Source organism: Oncorhynchus nerka, linkage group LG19 (assembly GCF_034236695.1).
Source record: "Oncorhynchus nerka isolate Pitt River linkage group LG19, Oner_Uvic_2.0, whole genome shotgun sequence".
Classification (NCBI taxonomy): domain Eukaryota; kingdom Metazoa; phylum Chordata; class Actinopteri; order Salmoniformes; family Salmonidae; genus Oncorhynchus; species Oncorhynchus nerka.
Window position 1 is genome coordinate 50,678,418 of NC_088414.1, and position 18,210 is coordinate 50,696,627.

The following is an 18,210-nucleotide window of genomic DNA, read 5'->3' on the forward strand; positions in this document are numbered from 1 at the left end:
TGGGCCTGTTCCAGTGAAAAGCATGGATGTGGGCCTGTTCCAGTGAAAGGCATGGATCTGGGCCTGTTCCAGTGAAAGGCGTGGATCTGGGCCTGTTCCAGTGAAAGTCATGGATCTGGGCCTGTTCCAGTGAAAGGCATGGATCTGGGCCTGTTCCAGTGAAAGGCATGGATCTGGGCCTGTTCCAGTGAAAGTCATGGATCTGGGCCTGTTCCAGTGAAAGGCGTGGATCTGGGCCTGTTCCAGTGAAAGGCATGGATCTGGGCCTGTTCCAATGAAAGGCATGGATCTGGGCCTGTTCCAGGGAAAGGCATGGATCTGGGCCTGTTCCAGGGAAAGGCATGGATCTGGGCCTGTTCCAGGGAAAGGCATGGATCTGGGCCTGTTCCAGTGAAAGCAGGATACCCTTCTTTTCGGACTCGTTAAAGGAAAAAGTTACTTCCAGTCTGCGGGGAGTAATCACTTTTCTGATGTCCAGGAGTTATTTTCGGTCATAAGAGACGGTAGCAGCAACATTATGTACACAATAAGTTCAAAAAGAAGTTACACAAAATGCCAAAAAAATGATCAAAATATCAAAAATAGCACAATTGGTTGGGAGAATGGAAAACGTCAGCCATGGCCTTCGGACGCCATCTTAATCTTAAGCACATTGAAAAAGTAGGCACAAACAAAGACATTAAGGAGCACAGTGAACCTATTTCAGGTAATACAGCTGGAATCCTTCATTCTTCTAGGCACTCTGCTGCTTCTAAAGACATTAAGGAGCACAGTGAACCTATTTCAGGTAATACAGCTGGAATCCTTCATTATTCTAGGCACTCTGCTGCTTCTAAAGACATTAAGGAGCACAGTGAACCTATTTCAGGTAATACAGCTGGAATCCTTCATTCTTCTAGGCGCTCTGCTGCTTCTAAATGAAAATGGCTGTTAGCACAGCAAAATATTTAGAAACAATAAGGGAGTTAAATGGTCCCACTGTAGAGCCCTCCACTGTAAATTGACTGAATTATCACAATAACGATGAACGATACGTTTATGACATTAATGGTCACCGCAGTTGAAAAAAAAAACTACTACTACATGAAGCGTTGTAGCTATCAATTGTCCCAATTAACAATCACCCATATTACAAAATGTATTTCAATTTCATTTCAAATTTCACATTTCTCTAGAAGGGCCCTATAGGTTATTTATCGTAATGAATGATATCAGAAAGATGTCCACAATAAATGTTTGGTTTGGTCTGTGTGGTGGGTTTATCGTCCCAGCTCTACTTCATAGTAAGTGGTGGGTTTATCTTCCCAGCTCTACTTCATAGTCAGTGGTGGGTTTATCTTCCCAGCTCTACTTCATAGTAAGTGGTGGGTTTATCTTCCCAGCTCTACTTCATGGTAAGTAGTGGGTTTGGTCTGTGTGGTGGGTTTATCTTCCCAGCTCTACTTCATAGTCAGTGGTGGGTTTATCTTCCCAGCTCTACTTCATAGTCAGTGGTGGGTTTATCTTCCCAGCTCTACTTCATAGTAAGTGGTGGGTTTATCTTCCCAGCTCTACTTCATAGTAAGTAGTGGGTTTATCTTCCCAGCTCTACTTCATAGTAAGTGGTGGGTTTATCTTCCCAGCTCTACTTCATAGTAAGTGGTGGGTTTATCTTCTCAGCTCTACTTCATAGTAAGTGGTGGGTTTATCTTCCCAGCTCTACTTCATAGTAAGTGGTGGGTTTATCGTCCCAGCTCTACTTCATAGTAAGTGGTGGGTTTATCGTCCCAGCTCTACTTCATAGTAAGTGGTGGGTTTATCGTCACAGCTCTACTTCAAGGTAACTCAATAGTTGTTTTATATTGTTACATCACCAGACTAGTGTGGATCCCTGGGTCTTACCCCAACACTAACCATAATACTGTCAAATGTATTGATAGAGCTCTGGATGTAAGGAATTACTATCTATAATATCAACATGATATGAAGTCAAAATTACAACTTTAAACATATTTTGAAGCTGTGTTTTTGGGTGTGTGTGTGTGTGTGTGTGTGTGTGTGTGTGTGTGTGTGTGTGTGTGTGTGTGTGTGTGTGTAGCAGCAGCTATCAACCTATGTGTTGTGGGTGAACAGCCAGTTGAAGAGGCGACCAGGCCTGAAGCCCATCACAGACCTCAGAGTAGACCTGCAGGATGGAGTGGTGTTATCACACCTGGTGGAGATAGTGGGTTAGTACTCACACACACACACACACACACACACACACACATACACACACACACACATACACGCACACACACATCACACCTACCACAACACGCACATCATACCTACCACAACACACACGTCACAACTACCACAACACACACATCACACCTACCACAACACACACACCACCACAACACACACACCACACCTACCACAACACACACATCACACCTACCACAACACACACATCACACCTACCACAGCACACACCGCCAAAACACACACCACCACACCTACCACAACACACACACACACCACCACAACACACACCACCAAACCTACCACAACACACACACACCACCACAACACACACACACACACATACACACACACACACACACACACACACACACACACACACACACACACACACACACACACACACACACACACACCTACCACACCTACCACAACACACACCACCAACACCAAAACACACACCACCACAACACACACCACAACACATCTACCACAACATACACATCACAACACACACATCACAACACACACATCACAACACACACATCACACCTACCTCAGCACACACCACCACACACACACACACACACACACACACACACACACACACACACACACACACACACACACACACACACACACACACACGCACACACACACACACACACACACACACACACACACACCCCCTACCTACCACAACACACACATCACACCTACCACAACACACACGTCACACCTACCACAACACACACGTCATACCTACCACAAGACACACATCACAACACACACACCACAACACACACATCACAACACACACATCACACCTACCTCAGCACACACCACCACACTTACCACAATACACACACCACCACAACACACACACACACACACACACACACACACACACACACACACACACACACACACACACACGCACACACACACACACACACACACACACACACCCCTACCTACCACAACACACACATCACACCTACCACAACACACACGTCACACCTACCACAACACACACGTCATACCTACCACAAGACACACACCACCACAACACACACACCACCACAACACACACCACACCTACCACAACACACATCACACCTACCACAACACACACACACCACAACACACACCACCACACCTACCACAACACACACACCACCACAACACACACCACCACACCTACCACAACACACACATCACCACAGCACACATCTACCATAACACCACACCTAACATATCACACACCACAACACACACATCACACCTACCAGAACACACACCACCACACCTACCACAACACAAACACACCACACCTACCACAATACACACACCACACATCACCGCACCCACCACTGCAGACCACACAACACCATACTACACCACACTATACTAAACTACACCACACCATACTACACCACACTACACCCCACCACACTACACTACACCACACTACACCATACTACACTACACCACACCACACCACACTACACCAAACTACACCACACCACACTACACTAGACCATACTACAACACACTACACTACACCACACTACACCACACCACACTACACCATACTACACTACACCACACCACACTACACCACACCACACTACACCACACCACACCACACTACACCACACTACACCACACTACACCCCACCACACTACACCACACTACACCACACTACACCACACTACACCCCACCACACTACACCACACCACACCACACTACACCACACCACACTACACCACACTACACCACACCACACTACACCCCACCACACTACACCACACTACACCACACCACACTACACACCACACTACACCCCACCACACTACACCACACTACACTACACTACACCACACCACACCCTACCACACCACACTACACTACACCACACCACACCACACTACACCACACTATACTACACTATACTACACTACACCACACCACACTACACCACACCACACTACACCATACTACACTACACCACACTACACCACACTACACCCCACCACACTACACCACACTACACCACACTACACCACACTACACCACACTACACCCCACCACACTACACTACACTACACCATACTACACTACACCACACCCCACCACACCACACCACACTACACTACACCACACCCCACCACACCACACCATACTACACTACACCACACTACACCCCACCACACTACACTACACTACACTACACCATACTACACTACACCACACCACACCCCACCACACCACACTACACTACACCACACCACACCACACTACACCACACTACACTACACCACACCACACCACACTACACTACACTACACCACACCACACTACACCATACTACACCACACCACACCACACTACACCACACCACACTACACCACACTACACCACACTACAACACACCACACTACACCACACTACACCACACTACACTACACCACACCACACTACACTACACCATACTACAACACACCACACTACACCACACTACACCACACTACACTACACCACACCACACCACACTACACTACACTACACCACACCACACTACACTACACCACACCACACTACACTACACCACACTACACCACACCACACTACACTACACCACACTATACTACAACACACCACACTACACCACACCACACCACACTACACCACACTACACTATACTACAACACACCACACTACACCACACCACACTACACCACACTACACCATACTACAACACACCACACTACACCACACTACACTACACCACACCACACTACACTACACTACACTACACCACACTACAACACACCACACTACACCACACTACACCACACTACACTACACCACACCACACTACACTACACCATACTACAACACACCACACTACACCACACTACACTACACCACACCACACTACACCACACTACACTACACTACACCACACCACACTACACTACACCACACTACACCACACCACACTACACCACACTACACTATACTACACTACACTACACTACACTACACACACTACACCACACTATACTACACTACACTACACTACACTACACTACACTACCACACTACACCACACTACACCACACCACACTACACTACACCACACTACACCATACTACACTACACTACACTATACACTACACCACACTACACCACACCATACTACACCACACCACACCACACACACCACCACACCACACTACACCACACACCACACTACACCACATACTACACTACACTACACACTATACTACACTACACTATACTATACTACACTATACTACACTACACCACACTATACATACTACACTACACTACACCACACACACACTACACTACACCACACCACACTACACCACCTACACTACACCATACTACACTACACTACACTACACTACACCACACTACACTACACCACACTACACCACACTACACTACACTACACCACACTATACTACACCACACTACACCACACCACACTACACTACACCACACTATACTATACTACACTATACTACACCACACTATACTACACTACACCACACTATACTATACTACACTACACTACACCACACTATACTATACTACACTACACTACACCACACTATACTACTACACTACACTACACTACACTACACCACACTATACTATACTACACTATACTACACCACACTATACTACACTACACCACACTATACTATACTACACCACACCACACTACACTACACCACACTATACCATACTACACTACACTACACCACACCACACCACACTACACCACACCACACTACACTACACCACACTACACCATACTACACTACACTACACTACACTACACCACACTACACTACACCACACTACACCACACTACACTACACTACACCACACTATACTACACCACACTACACCACACCACACTACACTACACCACACTATACTATACTACACTATACTACACCACACTGTACTACACTACACCACACTATACTATACTACACTACACTACACTACACCACACTATACTATACTACACTACACTACACCACACTATACTATACTACACCACACTACACTACACCACACTATACTATACTACACTATACTACACCACACTATACTACACTACACCACACTATACTATACTACACCACACTACACTACACTACACCACACTACACCACACTACACCACACTATACTACACTACACCACACTATACTATACTACACTACACTACACTACACCACACTATACTATACTACACTACACCACACTATACTATACTACACTATACTACACCACACTATACTATACTACACCACACTATACTATACTACACTACACTACACCACACTATACTATACTACACTATACTACACTACACTACACTACACCACACTATACTACACCACACTACACCACACTATACTACACTACACTACACTACACTACACCACACTATACTATACTACACTACACTACACCACACTATACTATACTACACTACACCACACCACACTACACTACACCACACTATACTATACTACACCACACTATACTACACTACACCACACTATACTATACTACACCACACTACACTACACCACACTATACTATACTACACTATACTACACCACACTATACTACACTACACCACACTATACTATACTACACTACACTACACTACACTACACCACACTATACTATACTATACTACACTACACTACACCACACTATACACCACACTATACTACACACTACACTACTACACCACACTATACTACACTACACCACACTATACTACACTACACTACACTATACTATACACTACACTACACCACACTACTATACTACACTACACTACACCACACCACACCACACTACACTATACACCACACTACACTACACTACACTACACTACACTACACTACACTACACCACACTATACTATACTATACACTATACTACACTACACTACACTACACTATACCACACTATACTGTACTACACTACACCACACTATACTATACTACACCACACCACACTACACTACACCACACTATACTATACTACACTATACTACACCACACTATACTACACTACACCACACTATACTATACTACACTACACTACACTATACTACACTACACTACACTACACCACACTATACTACACTACACTACACCACACTATACTATACTACACTACACCACACTATACTATACTACACCACACCACACTACACTACACCACACTATACTATACTACACTACACTACACCACACTATACTACACTACACCACACCACACTACACTACACCACACTATACTATACTACACTATACTACACCACACTATACTACACTACACCACACTATACTATACTACACCACACCACACTATACTACACTATACTACACCACACTATACTACACTACACCACACTATACTATACTACACTACACTACACTAAACTACACCACACTATACTATACTACACTACACTACACCACACTGCACCACACTACACCACACTACACCACACTACACCACACTACACCACACTATACTATACTACACTACACTACACTACACTACACCACACCACACTGCACCACACTACACCACACTACACCACACCACACTACACTACACCATACTACACTACACTACACTACACTACACTACACCACACCATACTATACTATACTACACTACACCACACTACACTACACTACACCACACTACACCACACTATACTATACTACACTACACCACACTACACCATACTACGCTACACTACACTACACTACACTACACTATACTATACTACACTACACCACACTACACTACACCACACTACACCACACTACACTACACTACACTACACCACACCATACTATACTATACTACACTACACTACACCACACCATACTATACTACACTACACCACACCATACTACACCACACTACACCACACTACACTACACTATACTACACCACACTACACCACACTATACTACACTATACTACACCACACTACACCACACTATACTACACCACACTACACCACACTATACTACACCACACTACACCACACTATACTACACTATACTACACCACACTACACCACACTATACTGCACCACACTACACTACACCACACTATACTACACTACACTACACCACACTATACTACACCACACTACACCACACTATACTACACCACACTACACCACACTATACTACACTATACTACACCACACTATACTACACCACACTACACCACACTATACTACACTATACTACACCACACTATACTACACCACACTACACCACACTATACTACACCACACTACACCACACTATACTACACCACACTACACCACACTATACTACACTATACTACACCACACTACACCACACTATACTGCACCACACTACACTACACCACACTATACTACACCATACTACACCACACTACACCACACCATACTACACCACACTATACTACACCACACTACACTACACTACACTACACCACACTACACTACACTACACCACACTACACCACACTATACTACACCACACCACACTACACTACACCACACTATACTATACTACAACACACTACACCACACTACACCACACTATACTACACCACACCACACTACACTACACCACACTATACTACACCACACCACACCACACTACACCACACCACACTACACTACACCACACTATACTACACTACACTACACCACACCACACTACACTACACCACACTATACTATACTACACTACACCACACCACACTACACTACACCACACCACACTACACCACACTACACCACACCACACTACACTACACCACACTATACTACACCACACTACACCACACCACACCACACTACACCACACCACACTACACTACACCACACTACACCATACTACACTACACTACACCACACTACACCATACTACACTACACTACACCACACTATACTACACCACACAATACAAACAATAGCTGTTATTTCTGAAATTCATCATCTGATATTAAACTGTTTAAATTATAGTATGTTTGTTTTTATTTTCTCCTTTTTAATTTGTTTTGTGTTGAGACAGGAAATGCACTTTCAATAAATGATCATCTCACTTACCCAGAAGTTAAATTATCTTGTGAAAGTTTGCCACTTGTTTTACTTCTGGGGGGAATACCATTTACCAGTATGATTACCGTTGTGGAATCTCCCCCGTCTCCCCCTGTCTCCCCCCCCGTCTCCCCCCGTCCCCCCCGTCTCCCCCTGTCTCCCCCCGTCCGTCCCCGTCTCCCCCGCCCCCCCTGTCTCCCCCTGTCTCCCCCTGTCCCCCCGTCTCCCCCCGTCCCCCCGTCTCCTCCCGTCTCCACCCCGTCTCCCCCTGCAGCGGGGGAGGAGTTGGAGGGGGTACATCAGGCTCCCAGGGACCGAGAGGAGAGCAGGGAGAACGTGGAGCGAGTCCTCAACTTCATCACCTCCAGACGCATACGCATGCCTCACACCTCTGCTCGGGGTAACACACACACACACACGCACACACATTAACACATTAACACACACACATTAACACATTAACACACACACTAACACACACACAAAACACACTAAAACACAGTCACAAACCGACAGACCTCACACCTCTGCCTGGGGTAACACACACACCGACACACACACCGACACACACACCGACACCTGTCCCACAGTTCTCACATAACCTCTCTTTCTCCTGTGTGTGTAGATATAGTAGAAGGTGATCTGAAGTCAGTGATGAGGTTGATTCTGGCTCTAGCCGCCCACTTCAAACCATCAGCCAATCAGAGAGCAGCGTCCAGGGGTGGATGGAGCATGGCGGGAGCCGCAGCCAACCACAGGACACTCTCCACAGTTGCCATGGCGCAGAGCGCAGCAACAGCATTGGCAGCCGCACGACACGACGCAGAGGGAACAGCTAGGTACCACACACAACCTCCACACACACACCTCCACAGGTACACACACCTCCACAGGTACATACACACACCTCCACAGGTACACACACCTCCACAAGTATACACACACACACCTCCACAGGTACACACACCTCCACAGGTACACACACACACTCCTCTATTCAGTGTGTGTGTGCATGCATGTATAATTGTGTGTGTGTGTAATGTCTCTCCAGTGGTTGGGGTATGCTTGTAGATGAGGATGGAGGTGTGTGTGTTCGTGCTCTGGTCCAGCAGTACGAGAGACGACCGCCAGACGATCCTGACACAACACCAAGCAGGTAACACTCATACCCCCCCCACTCATATCCCCCCACACAATCATACCCCCCCACACATCCTCCCCCCCACTCATACCCCCCACACACTCCTATCCCCCCCACACACTCCTACCCCCCCACACATCCTCCCCCCCACACATCCTCCCCCACACATCCTCCCCCACACACTCCTATCCCCCTCATTTAGCTGTCTGTTACTCATCTAGTTATTCTATAGTAGATTGACAGGCTAGTGATTTAGCTGTCTGTTACTCATCTAGTTATTCTATAGTAGATTGACAGGCTAGTGATTTAGCTGTCTGTTACTCATCTAGTTATTCTATAGTAGATTGACAGGCTAGTGATTTAGCTGTCTGTTACTCATCTAGTTATTCTATAGTAGATTGACAGGCTAGTGATTTAGCTGTCTGTTACTCATCTAGTTATTCTATAGTAGATTGACAGGCTAGTGATTTAGCTGTCTGTTACTCATCTAGTTATTCTATAGTAGATTGACAGGCTAGTGATTTAGCTGTCTGTTACTCATCTAGTTATTCTATAGTAGATTGACAGGCTAGTGATTTAGCTGTCTGTTACTCATCTAGTTATTCTATAGTAGATTGACAGGCTAGTGATTTAGCTGTCTGTTACTCATCTAGTTATTCTATAGTAGATTGACAGGCTAGTGATTTAGCTGTCTGTTACTCATCTAGTTATTCTATAGTAGATTGACAGGCTAGTGATTTAGCTGTCTGTTACTCATCTAGTTATTCTATAGTAGATTGACAGGCTAGTGATTTAGCTGTCTGTTACTCATCTAGTTATTCTATAGTAGATTGACAGGCTAGTGATTTAGCTGTCTGTTACTCATCTAGTTATTCTATAGTAGATTGACAGGCTAGTGATTTAGCTGTCTGTTACTAATCTAGTTATTCTATAGTAGATTGACAGGCTAGTGAGTTAGCTGTCTGTTACTCATCTAGTTATTCTATAGTAGATTGACAGGCTAGTGATTTAGCTGTCTGTTACTAATCTAGTTATTCTATAGTAGATTGACAGGCTAGTGATTTAGCTGTCTGTTACTCATCTAGTTATTCTATAGTAGATTGACAGGCTAGTGATTTAGCTGTCTGTTACTCATCTAGTTATTCTATAGTAGATTGACAGGCTAGTGATTTAGCTGTCTGTTACTCATCTAGTTATTCTATAGTAGATTGACAGGCTAGCGATTTAGCTGTTCGTTACTCATCTTGTTGGCTGAGGAAATTCTAACATCTTCATCAGAATTATGAGGAAAGAAAAAAAGAATGGATCCTTGATGTGCATGTTGTGTTAATATGAATTACCATAATCTAAATGTTCTGTTAATATGAATTACCATAATCTAAATGTTCTGTTAATATGAATTACCATAATCTAAATGTTCTGTTAATGTGAATTACCATAATCTAAATGTTCTGTTAATATGAATTACCATAATCTAAATGTTCTGTTAGTATGAATTACCATAATCTAAATGTTCTGTTAGTATGAATTACCATAATCTAACTGTTCTGTTAATATGAATTACCATAATCTAACTGTTCTGTTAATATGAATTACCATAATCTAACTGTTCTGTTAATATGAATTACCATAATCTAAATGTTCTGTTAATATGAATTACCATAATCTAAATGTTCTGTTAATGTGAATTACCATAATCTAAATGTTCTGTTAGTATGAATTACCATAATCTAAATGTTCTGTTAGTATGAATTACCATAATCTAAATGTTCTGTTAATATGAATTACCATAATCTAAATGTTCTGTTAATATGAATTACCATAATCTAAATGTTCTGTTAATATGAATTACCATAATCTAAATGTGATTTCTGTTATTCTGAACACCGTGGGTGGACACCCTAATGGCCAGTGGTGTAAAGTACTTCAGTAAAACATATTTTTGGGGGGTATCAGTATTTTACTATTTATATTTTTGACAGTTTTTACTTTTACTTCAATTCATTCCTAAAGAAAATAATGTACTTTTTACTCAAAACATTTTCCCTGACACCCAAAGTACTTGTTACATTTTCAATGCTTAGCAGGTCAGGAAAATGGTCAAATTCACACACTAAACAGAGAACCTCCCTGGTCATCCCTACTGCCTCTGATCTGGAGGACTCACTAAACAGAGAACATCCCTGGTCATCCCGACTGCCTCTGATCTGGCGGACTCACTAAAGAGAGAACATCCCTGGTCATCCCTACTGCCTCTGATCTGGAGGACTCACTAAACAGAGAACATCCCTGGTCATCCCTACTGCCTCTGATCTGGAGGACTCACTAAACAGAGAACATCCCTGGTCATCCCGACTGCCTCTGATCTGGCGGACTCACTAAACAGAGAACATCCCTGGTCATCCCTACTGCCTCTGATCTGGAGGACTCACTAAACAGAGAACATCCCTGGTCATAACTACAGCCTCTGATCTGGAGGACTCACTAAACACACATGCAGCGTTTGTAAATGATGTCTGAGTGTTGGAGTTTTCCCCTGGCTATCTGTAATGATGTCTGAGTGTTGGAGTGTTCCCCTGGCTATATGTAATGATGTCTGAGTGTAGGAGTGTACCCCTGGCTATCTGTAATGATGTCTGAGTGTTGGAGTGTTCCCCTGGCTATCTGTAATGATGTCTGAGTGTTGGAGTGTTCCCCTGGCTATCTGTAATGATGTCTGAGTGTTATTGTGTTCCCCTGGCTATCTGTAATGATGTCTGAGTGTTGGAGTGTTCCCCTGGCTCTCTGTAATGATGTCTGAGTGTTGGAGTGTACCCCTGGCTATCTGTAATGATGTTGGAGTGTTCCCCTGGCTATCTGTAATGATGTCTGAGTGTTATTGCGTTCCCCTGGCTATCTGTAATGATGTTTGAGTGTTGGAGTGTTCCCCTGGCTATCTGTAATGATATCTGAGTGTTGGAGTGTTCCCCTGGCTATCTGTAATGATGTCTGAGTGTTGGAGTGTTCCCCTGGCTATCTGTAATGATGTCTGAGTGTTGGAGTGTTCCCCTGGCTATCTGTAATGATATCTGAGTGTTGGGGTGTTCCCCTGGCTATCTGTAATGATGTCTGAGTGTTGGAGTGTTCCCCTGGCTATCTGTAATGATGTCTGAGTGTTGGAGTGTTCCCCTGGCTATCTGTAATGATGTCTGAGTGTTATGGTGTACCCCTGGCTATCTGTAATGATGTCTGAGTGTTGGAGTGTTCCCCTGGCTATCTGTAATGATGTCTGAGTGTTGGAGTGTTCCCCTGGCTATCTGTAATGATGTCTGAGTGTTGGAGTGTTCCCCTGGCTATCTGTAATGATGTCTGAGTGTTGGAGTGTTCCCCTGGCTATCTGTAATGATGTCTGAGTGTTGGAGTGTTCCCCTGGCTCTCTGTAATGATGTCTGAGTGTTGGAGTGTACCCCTGGCTATCTGTAATGATGTTGGAGTGTTCCCCTGGCTATCTGTAATGATGTCTGAGTGTTATTGCGTTCCCCTGGCTATCTGTAATGATGTTTGAGTGTTGGAGTGTTCCCCTGGCTATCTGTAATGATATCTGAGTGTTGGAGTGTTCCCCTGGCTATCTGTAATGATGTCTGAGTGTTGGAGTGTTCCCCTGGCTATCTGTAATGATGTCTGAGTGTTGGAGTGTTCCCCTGGCTATCTGTAATGATATCTGAGTGTTGGGGTGTTCCCCTGGCTATCTGTAATAATGTCTGAGTGTTGGAGTGTTCCCCTGGCTATCTGTAATGATGTCTGAGTGTTGGAGTGTTCCCCTGGCTATCTGTAATGATGTCTGAGTGTTGGAGTGTTCCCCTGGCTATCTGTAATGATGTCTGAGTGTTGGATTGTGTAATGATGTCTGAGTGTTGGCTATCTGTAATGATGTCTGAGTGTTGGAGTGTTCTGAGTGATGTCTGAGTGTTGGAGTGTTCCCCTGGCTATCTGTAAATGATGTCTGAGTGTTGGTGTGTTCCCCTGGCTATCTGTAATGATATCTGAGTGTTGGAGTGTTCCCCTGGCTATCTGTAATGACATCTGAGTGTTATTGTGTACCCCTGGCTATCTGTAATGATGCCTGAGTGTCTGAGTGTTGGAGTGTTCCCCTGGCTATCTGTAAATGATGTTGGAGTGTTCCCCTGGCTATCTGTAATGATATCTGAGTGTTGGAGTGTTCCCTGGCTATCTGTAATGATGTCTGAGTGTTGTTGTCTTCCCCTGGCTATCTGTAATGATATCTGAGTGTTGGAGTGTTCCCTGGCTACTGTAATGATGTCTGAGTGTTGGAGTGTTCCCCTGGCTATCTGTAATGATGTCTGAGTGTTGTAGTCTTCCCCTGGCTATCTGTAATGATATCTGAGTGTTGGGGTGTTACCCTGGCTATCTGTAATGATGTCTGAGTGTTGGAGTGTTCCCCTGGCTATCTGTAATGATGTCTGAGTGTTATTGTGTTCTGGCTATCTGTAATGATATCTGAGTGTTGGAGTGTTCCCCTGGCTATCTGTAAATGATGTTTGAGTGTTGCCCTGGCTATCTGTAATGATGCCTGAGTGTCTGAGTGTTGGAGTGTTCCCCTGGCTATCTGTAATGATGTCTGAGTGTTATTGTGTTCCCCTGGCTATCTGTAGTGATGTCTGAGTGTTGGAGTGTTCCCCTGGCTACCTGTAATGATGTCTGAGTGTTGGAGTGTTCCCCTGGCTATCTGTAATGATGTTGGAGTGTTCCCCTGGCTATCTGTAATGATGTCTGAGTGTTGGAGTGTTCCCCTGGCTATATGTAATGATGTCTGAGTGTTGGAGTGTTCCCCTGGCTATCTGTAATGATGTCTGAGTGTTATTGTGTTCCCCTGGCTATCTGTAATGATATCTGAGTGTTGGAGTGTTCCCCTGGCTATCTGTAATGATATCTGAGTGTTATTGTGTACCCCTGGCTATCTGTAATGATGCCTGAGTGTCTGAGTGTTGGAGTGTTCCCCTGGCTATCTGTAAATGATGTTGGAGTCTTCCCCTGGCTATCTGTCATGATATCTGAGTGTTGGAGTGTTCCCCTGGCTATCTGTAATGATGTCTGAGTGTTATTGTGTTCCCATGGCTATCTGTAGTGATGTCTGAGTGTTGTAGTGTTCCCCTGGCTATCTGTAATGATATATGAGTGTTGGGGTGTTACCCTGGCTATCTGTAATGATGTCTGAGTGTTGGAGTGTTCCCCTGGCTATCTGTAATGATGTCTGAGTTTTGGAGTGTTCCCCTGGCTATCTGTAATGATGTCTGAGCGTTGGAGTGTTCCCCTGGCTATCTGTAATGATGTCTGAGTGTTATGGTGTACCCCTGGCTATCTGTAATGATGTCTGAGTGTTATTGTGTTCCCCTGGCTATCTGTAATGATGTCTGAGTGTTGGAGTGTTCCCCTGGCTATCTGTAATGATGTCTGAGTGTTGGAGTGTTCCCCTGGCTATCTGTAATGATGTCTGAGTGTTGGAGTGTTCCCCTGGCTATCTGTAATGATGTCTGAGTGTTGGAGTGTTCCCCTGGCTATCTGTAATGATGTCTGAGTGTTATTGTGTTCCCCTGGCTATCTGTAATGATATCTGAGTGTTGGAGTGTTCCCCTGGCTATCTGTAATGATATTTGTGTGTTATTGTGTACCCCTGGCTATCTGTAATGATGCCTGAGTGTCTGAGTGTTGGAGTGTTCCCCTGGCTATCTGTAAATGATGTTGGAGTGTTGCCCTGGCTATCTGTAATGATATCTGAGTGTTGGGGTGTTCCCCTGGCTATCTGTAATGATGTCTGAGTGTTATTGTGTTCCCCTGGCTATCTGTAGTGATGTCTGAGTGTTGGAGTGTTCCCCTGGCTACCTGTAATGATGTCTGAGTGTTGGAGTGTTCCCCTGGCTATCTGTAATGATGTTGGAGTGTTCCCCTGGCTATCTGTAATGATGTCTGAGTGTTGGAGTGTTCCCCTGGCTATATGTAATGATGTCTGAGTGTTGGAGTGTTCCCCTGGCTATATGTAATGATGTCTGAGTGTAGGAGTGTACCCCTGGCTATCTGTAATGATGTCTGAGTGTTGGAGTGTTCCCCTGGCTATCTGTAATGATGTCTGAGTGTTGGAGTGTTCCCCTGGCTATCTGTAATGATGTCTGAGTGTTGGAGTGTACCCCTGGCTATCTGTAATGATGCCTGAGTGTTGGAGTGTTCCCCTGGCTATCTGTAATGATGTCTGAGTGTTATTGTGTTCCCCTGGCTATCTGTAATGATGTCTGAGTGTTATTGTGTTCCCCTGGCTATCTGTAGTGATGTCTGAGTGTTGTAGTGTTCCCCTGGCTATCTGTAATGATATATGAGTGTTGGGGTGTTACCCTGGCTATCTGTAATGATGTCTGAGTGTTGGAGTGTTCCCCTGGCTATCTGTAATGATGTCTGAGTTTTGGAGTGTTCCCCTGGCTATCTGTAATGATGTCTGAGTGTTGGAGTGTTCCCCTGGCTATCTGTAATGATGTCTGAGTGTTATGGTGTACCCCTGGCTATCTGTAATGATGTCTGAGTGTTATTGTGTTCCCCTGGCTATCTGTAATGATGTCTGAGTGTTGGAGTGTTCCCCTGGCTATCTGTAATGATGTCTGAGTGTTGGAGTGTTCCCCTGGCTATCTGTAATGATGTCTGAGTGTTGGAGTGTTCCCCTGGCTATCTGTAATGATGTCTGAGTGTTGGAGTGTTCCCCTGGCTATCTGTAATGATGTCTGAGTGTTATTGTGTTCCCCTGGCTATCTGTAATGATATCTGAGTGTTGGAGTGTTCCCCTGGCTATCTGTAATGATATTTGTGTGTTATTGTGTACCCCTGGCTATCTGTAATGATGCCTGAGTGTCTGAGTGTTGGAGTGTTCCCCTGGCTATCTGTAATGATGTTGGAGTGTTCCCCTGAGTGTTGCCCCTGGCTATCTGTAATGATGTCTGAGTGTTGGAGTGTTCCCTGGCTATCTGTAATGATGTCTGAGTAATGATGTGAGTGTTGGAGTGTTCCCCTGGCTATATGTAATGATGTCTGATATGTAATGTAGGAGTGTACCCTGGCTATCTGTAATGATGTCTGAGTGTTGGAGTGTTCCCCTGGCTATCTGTAATGATGTCTGAGTGTTGGAGTGTTCCCCTGGCTATCTGTAATGATGTCTGAGTGTTGGAGTGTACCCCTGGCTATCTGTAATGATGCCTGAGTGTTATTGTGTTCCCCTGGCTATCTGTAATGATGTCTGAGTGTTGGAGTGTTCCCCTGGCTCTCTGTAATGATGTCTGAGTGTTCCCCTGGCTATCTGTAATGATGTCTGAGTGTTGGAGTGTTCCCCTGGCTATCTGTAATGATGTCTGAGTGTTATTGCGTTCCCCTGGCTATCTGTAATGATGTCTGAGTGTTGGAGTGTTCCCCTGGCTATCTGTAATGATGTCTGAGTGTTGGAGTGTTCCCCTGGCTATCTGTAATGATGTTGGAGTGTTCCCCTGGCTATCTGTAATGATGTCTGAGTGTTGGAGTGTTCCCCTGGCTATATGTAATGATGTCTGAGTGTTGGAGTGTTCCCCTGGCTATATGTAATGATGTCTGAGTGTAGGAGTGTACCCCTGGCTATCT

General features: G+C 44.6%; 1 protein-coding gene across 1 annotated transcript in view; it reads left to right on the forward strand.

Annotated features, from left to right (window-relative positions):
• Window positions 1–341: 341 nt before the first annotated feature.
• The window catches only part of LOC115125678 (dixin-A-like), a 98,696-nt gene continuing 80,827 nt past the window's right edge, over window positions 342–18,210 (forward strand). The window contains exons 1-5 of the mRNA XM_065005069.1: window positions 342–455; window positions 2,078–2,207; window positions 9,697–9,822; window positions 10,048–10,261; window positions 10,474–10,578. Of these exons, the coding sequence (XP_064861141.1) occupies window positions 342–455; window positions 2,078–2,207; window positions 9,697–9,822; window positions 10,048–10,261; window positions 10,474–10,578 (689 nt within the window). The remainder of the gene's footprint in view (window positions 456–2,077; window positions 2,208–9,696; window positions 9,823–10,047; window positions 10,262–10,473; window positions 10,579–18,210) is intronic.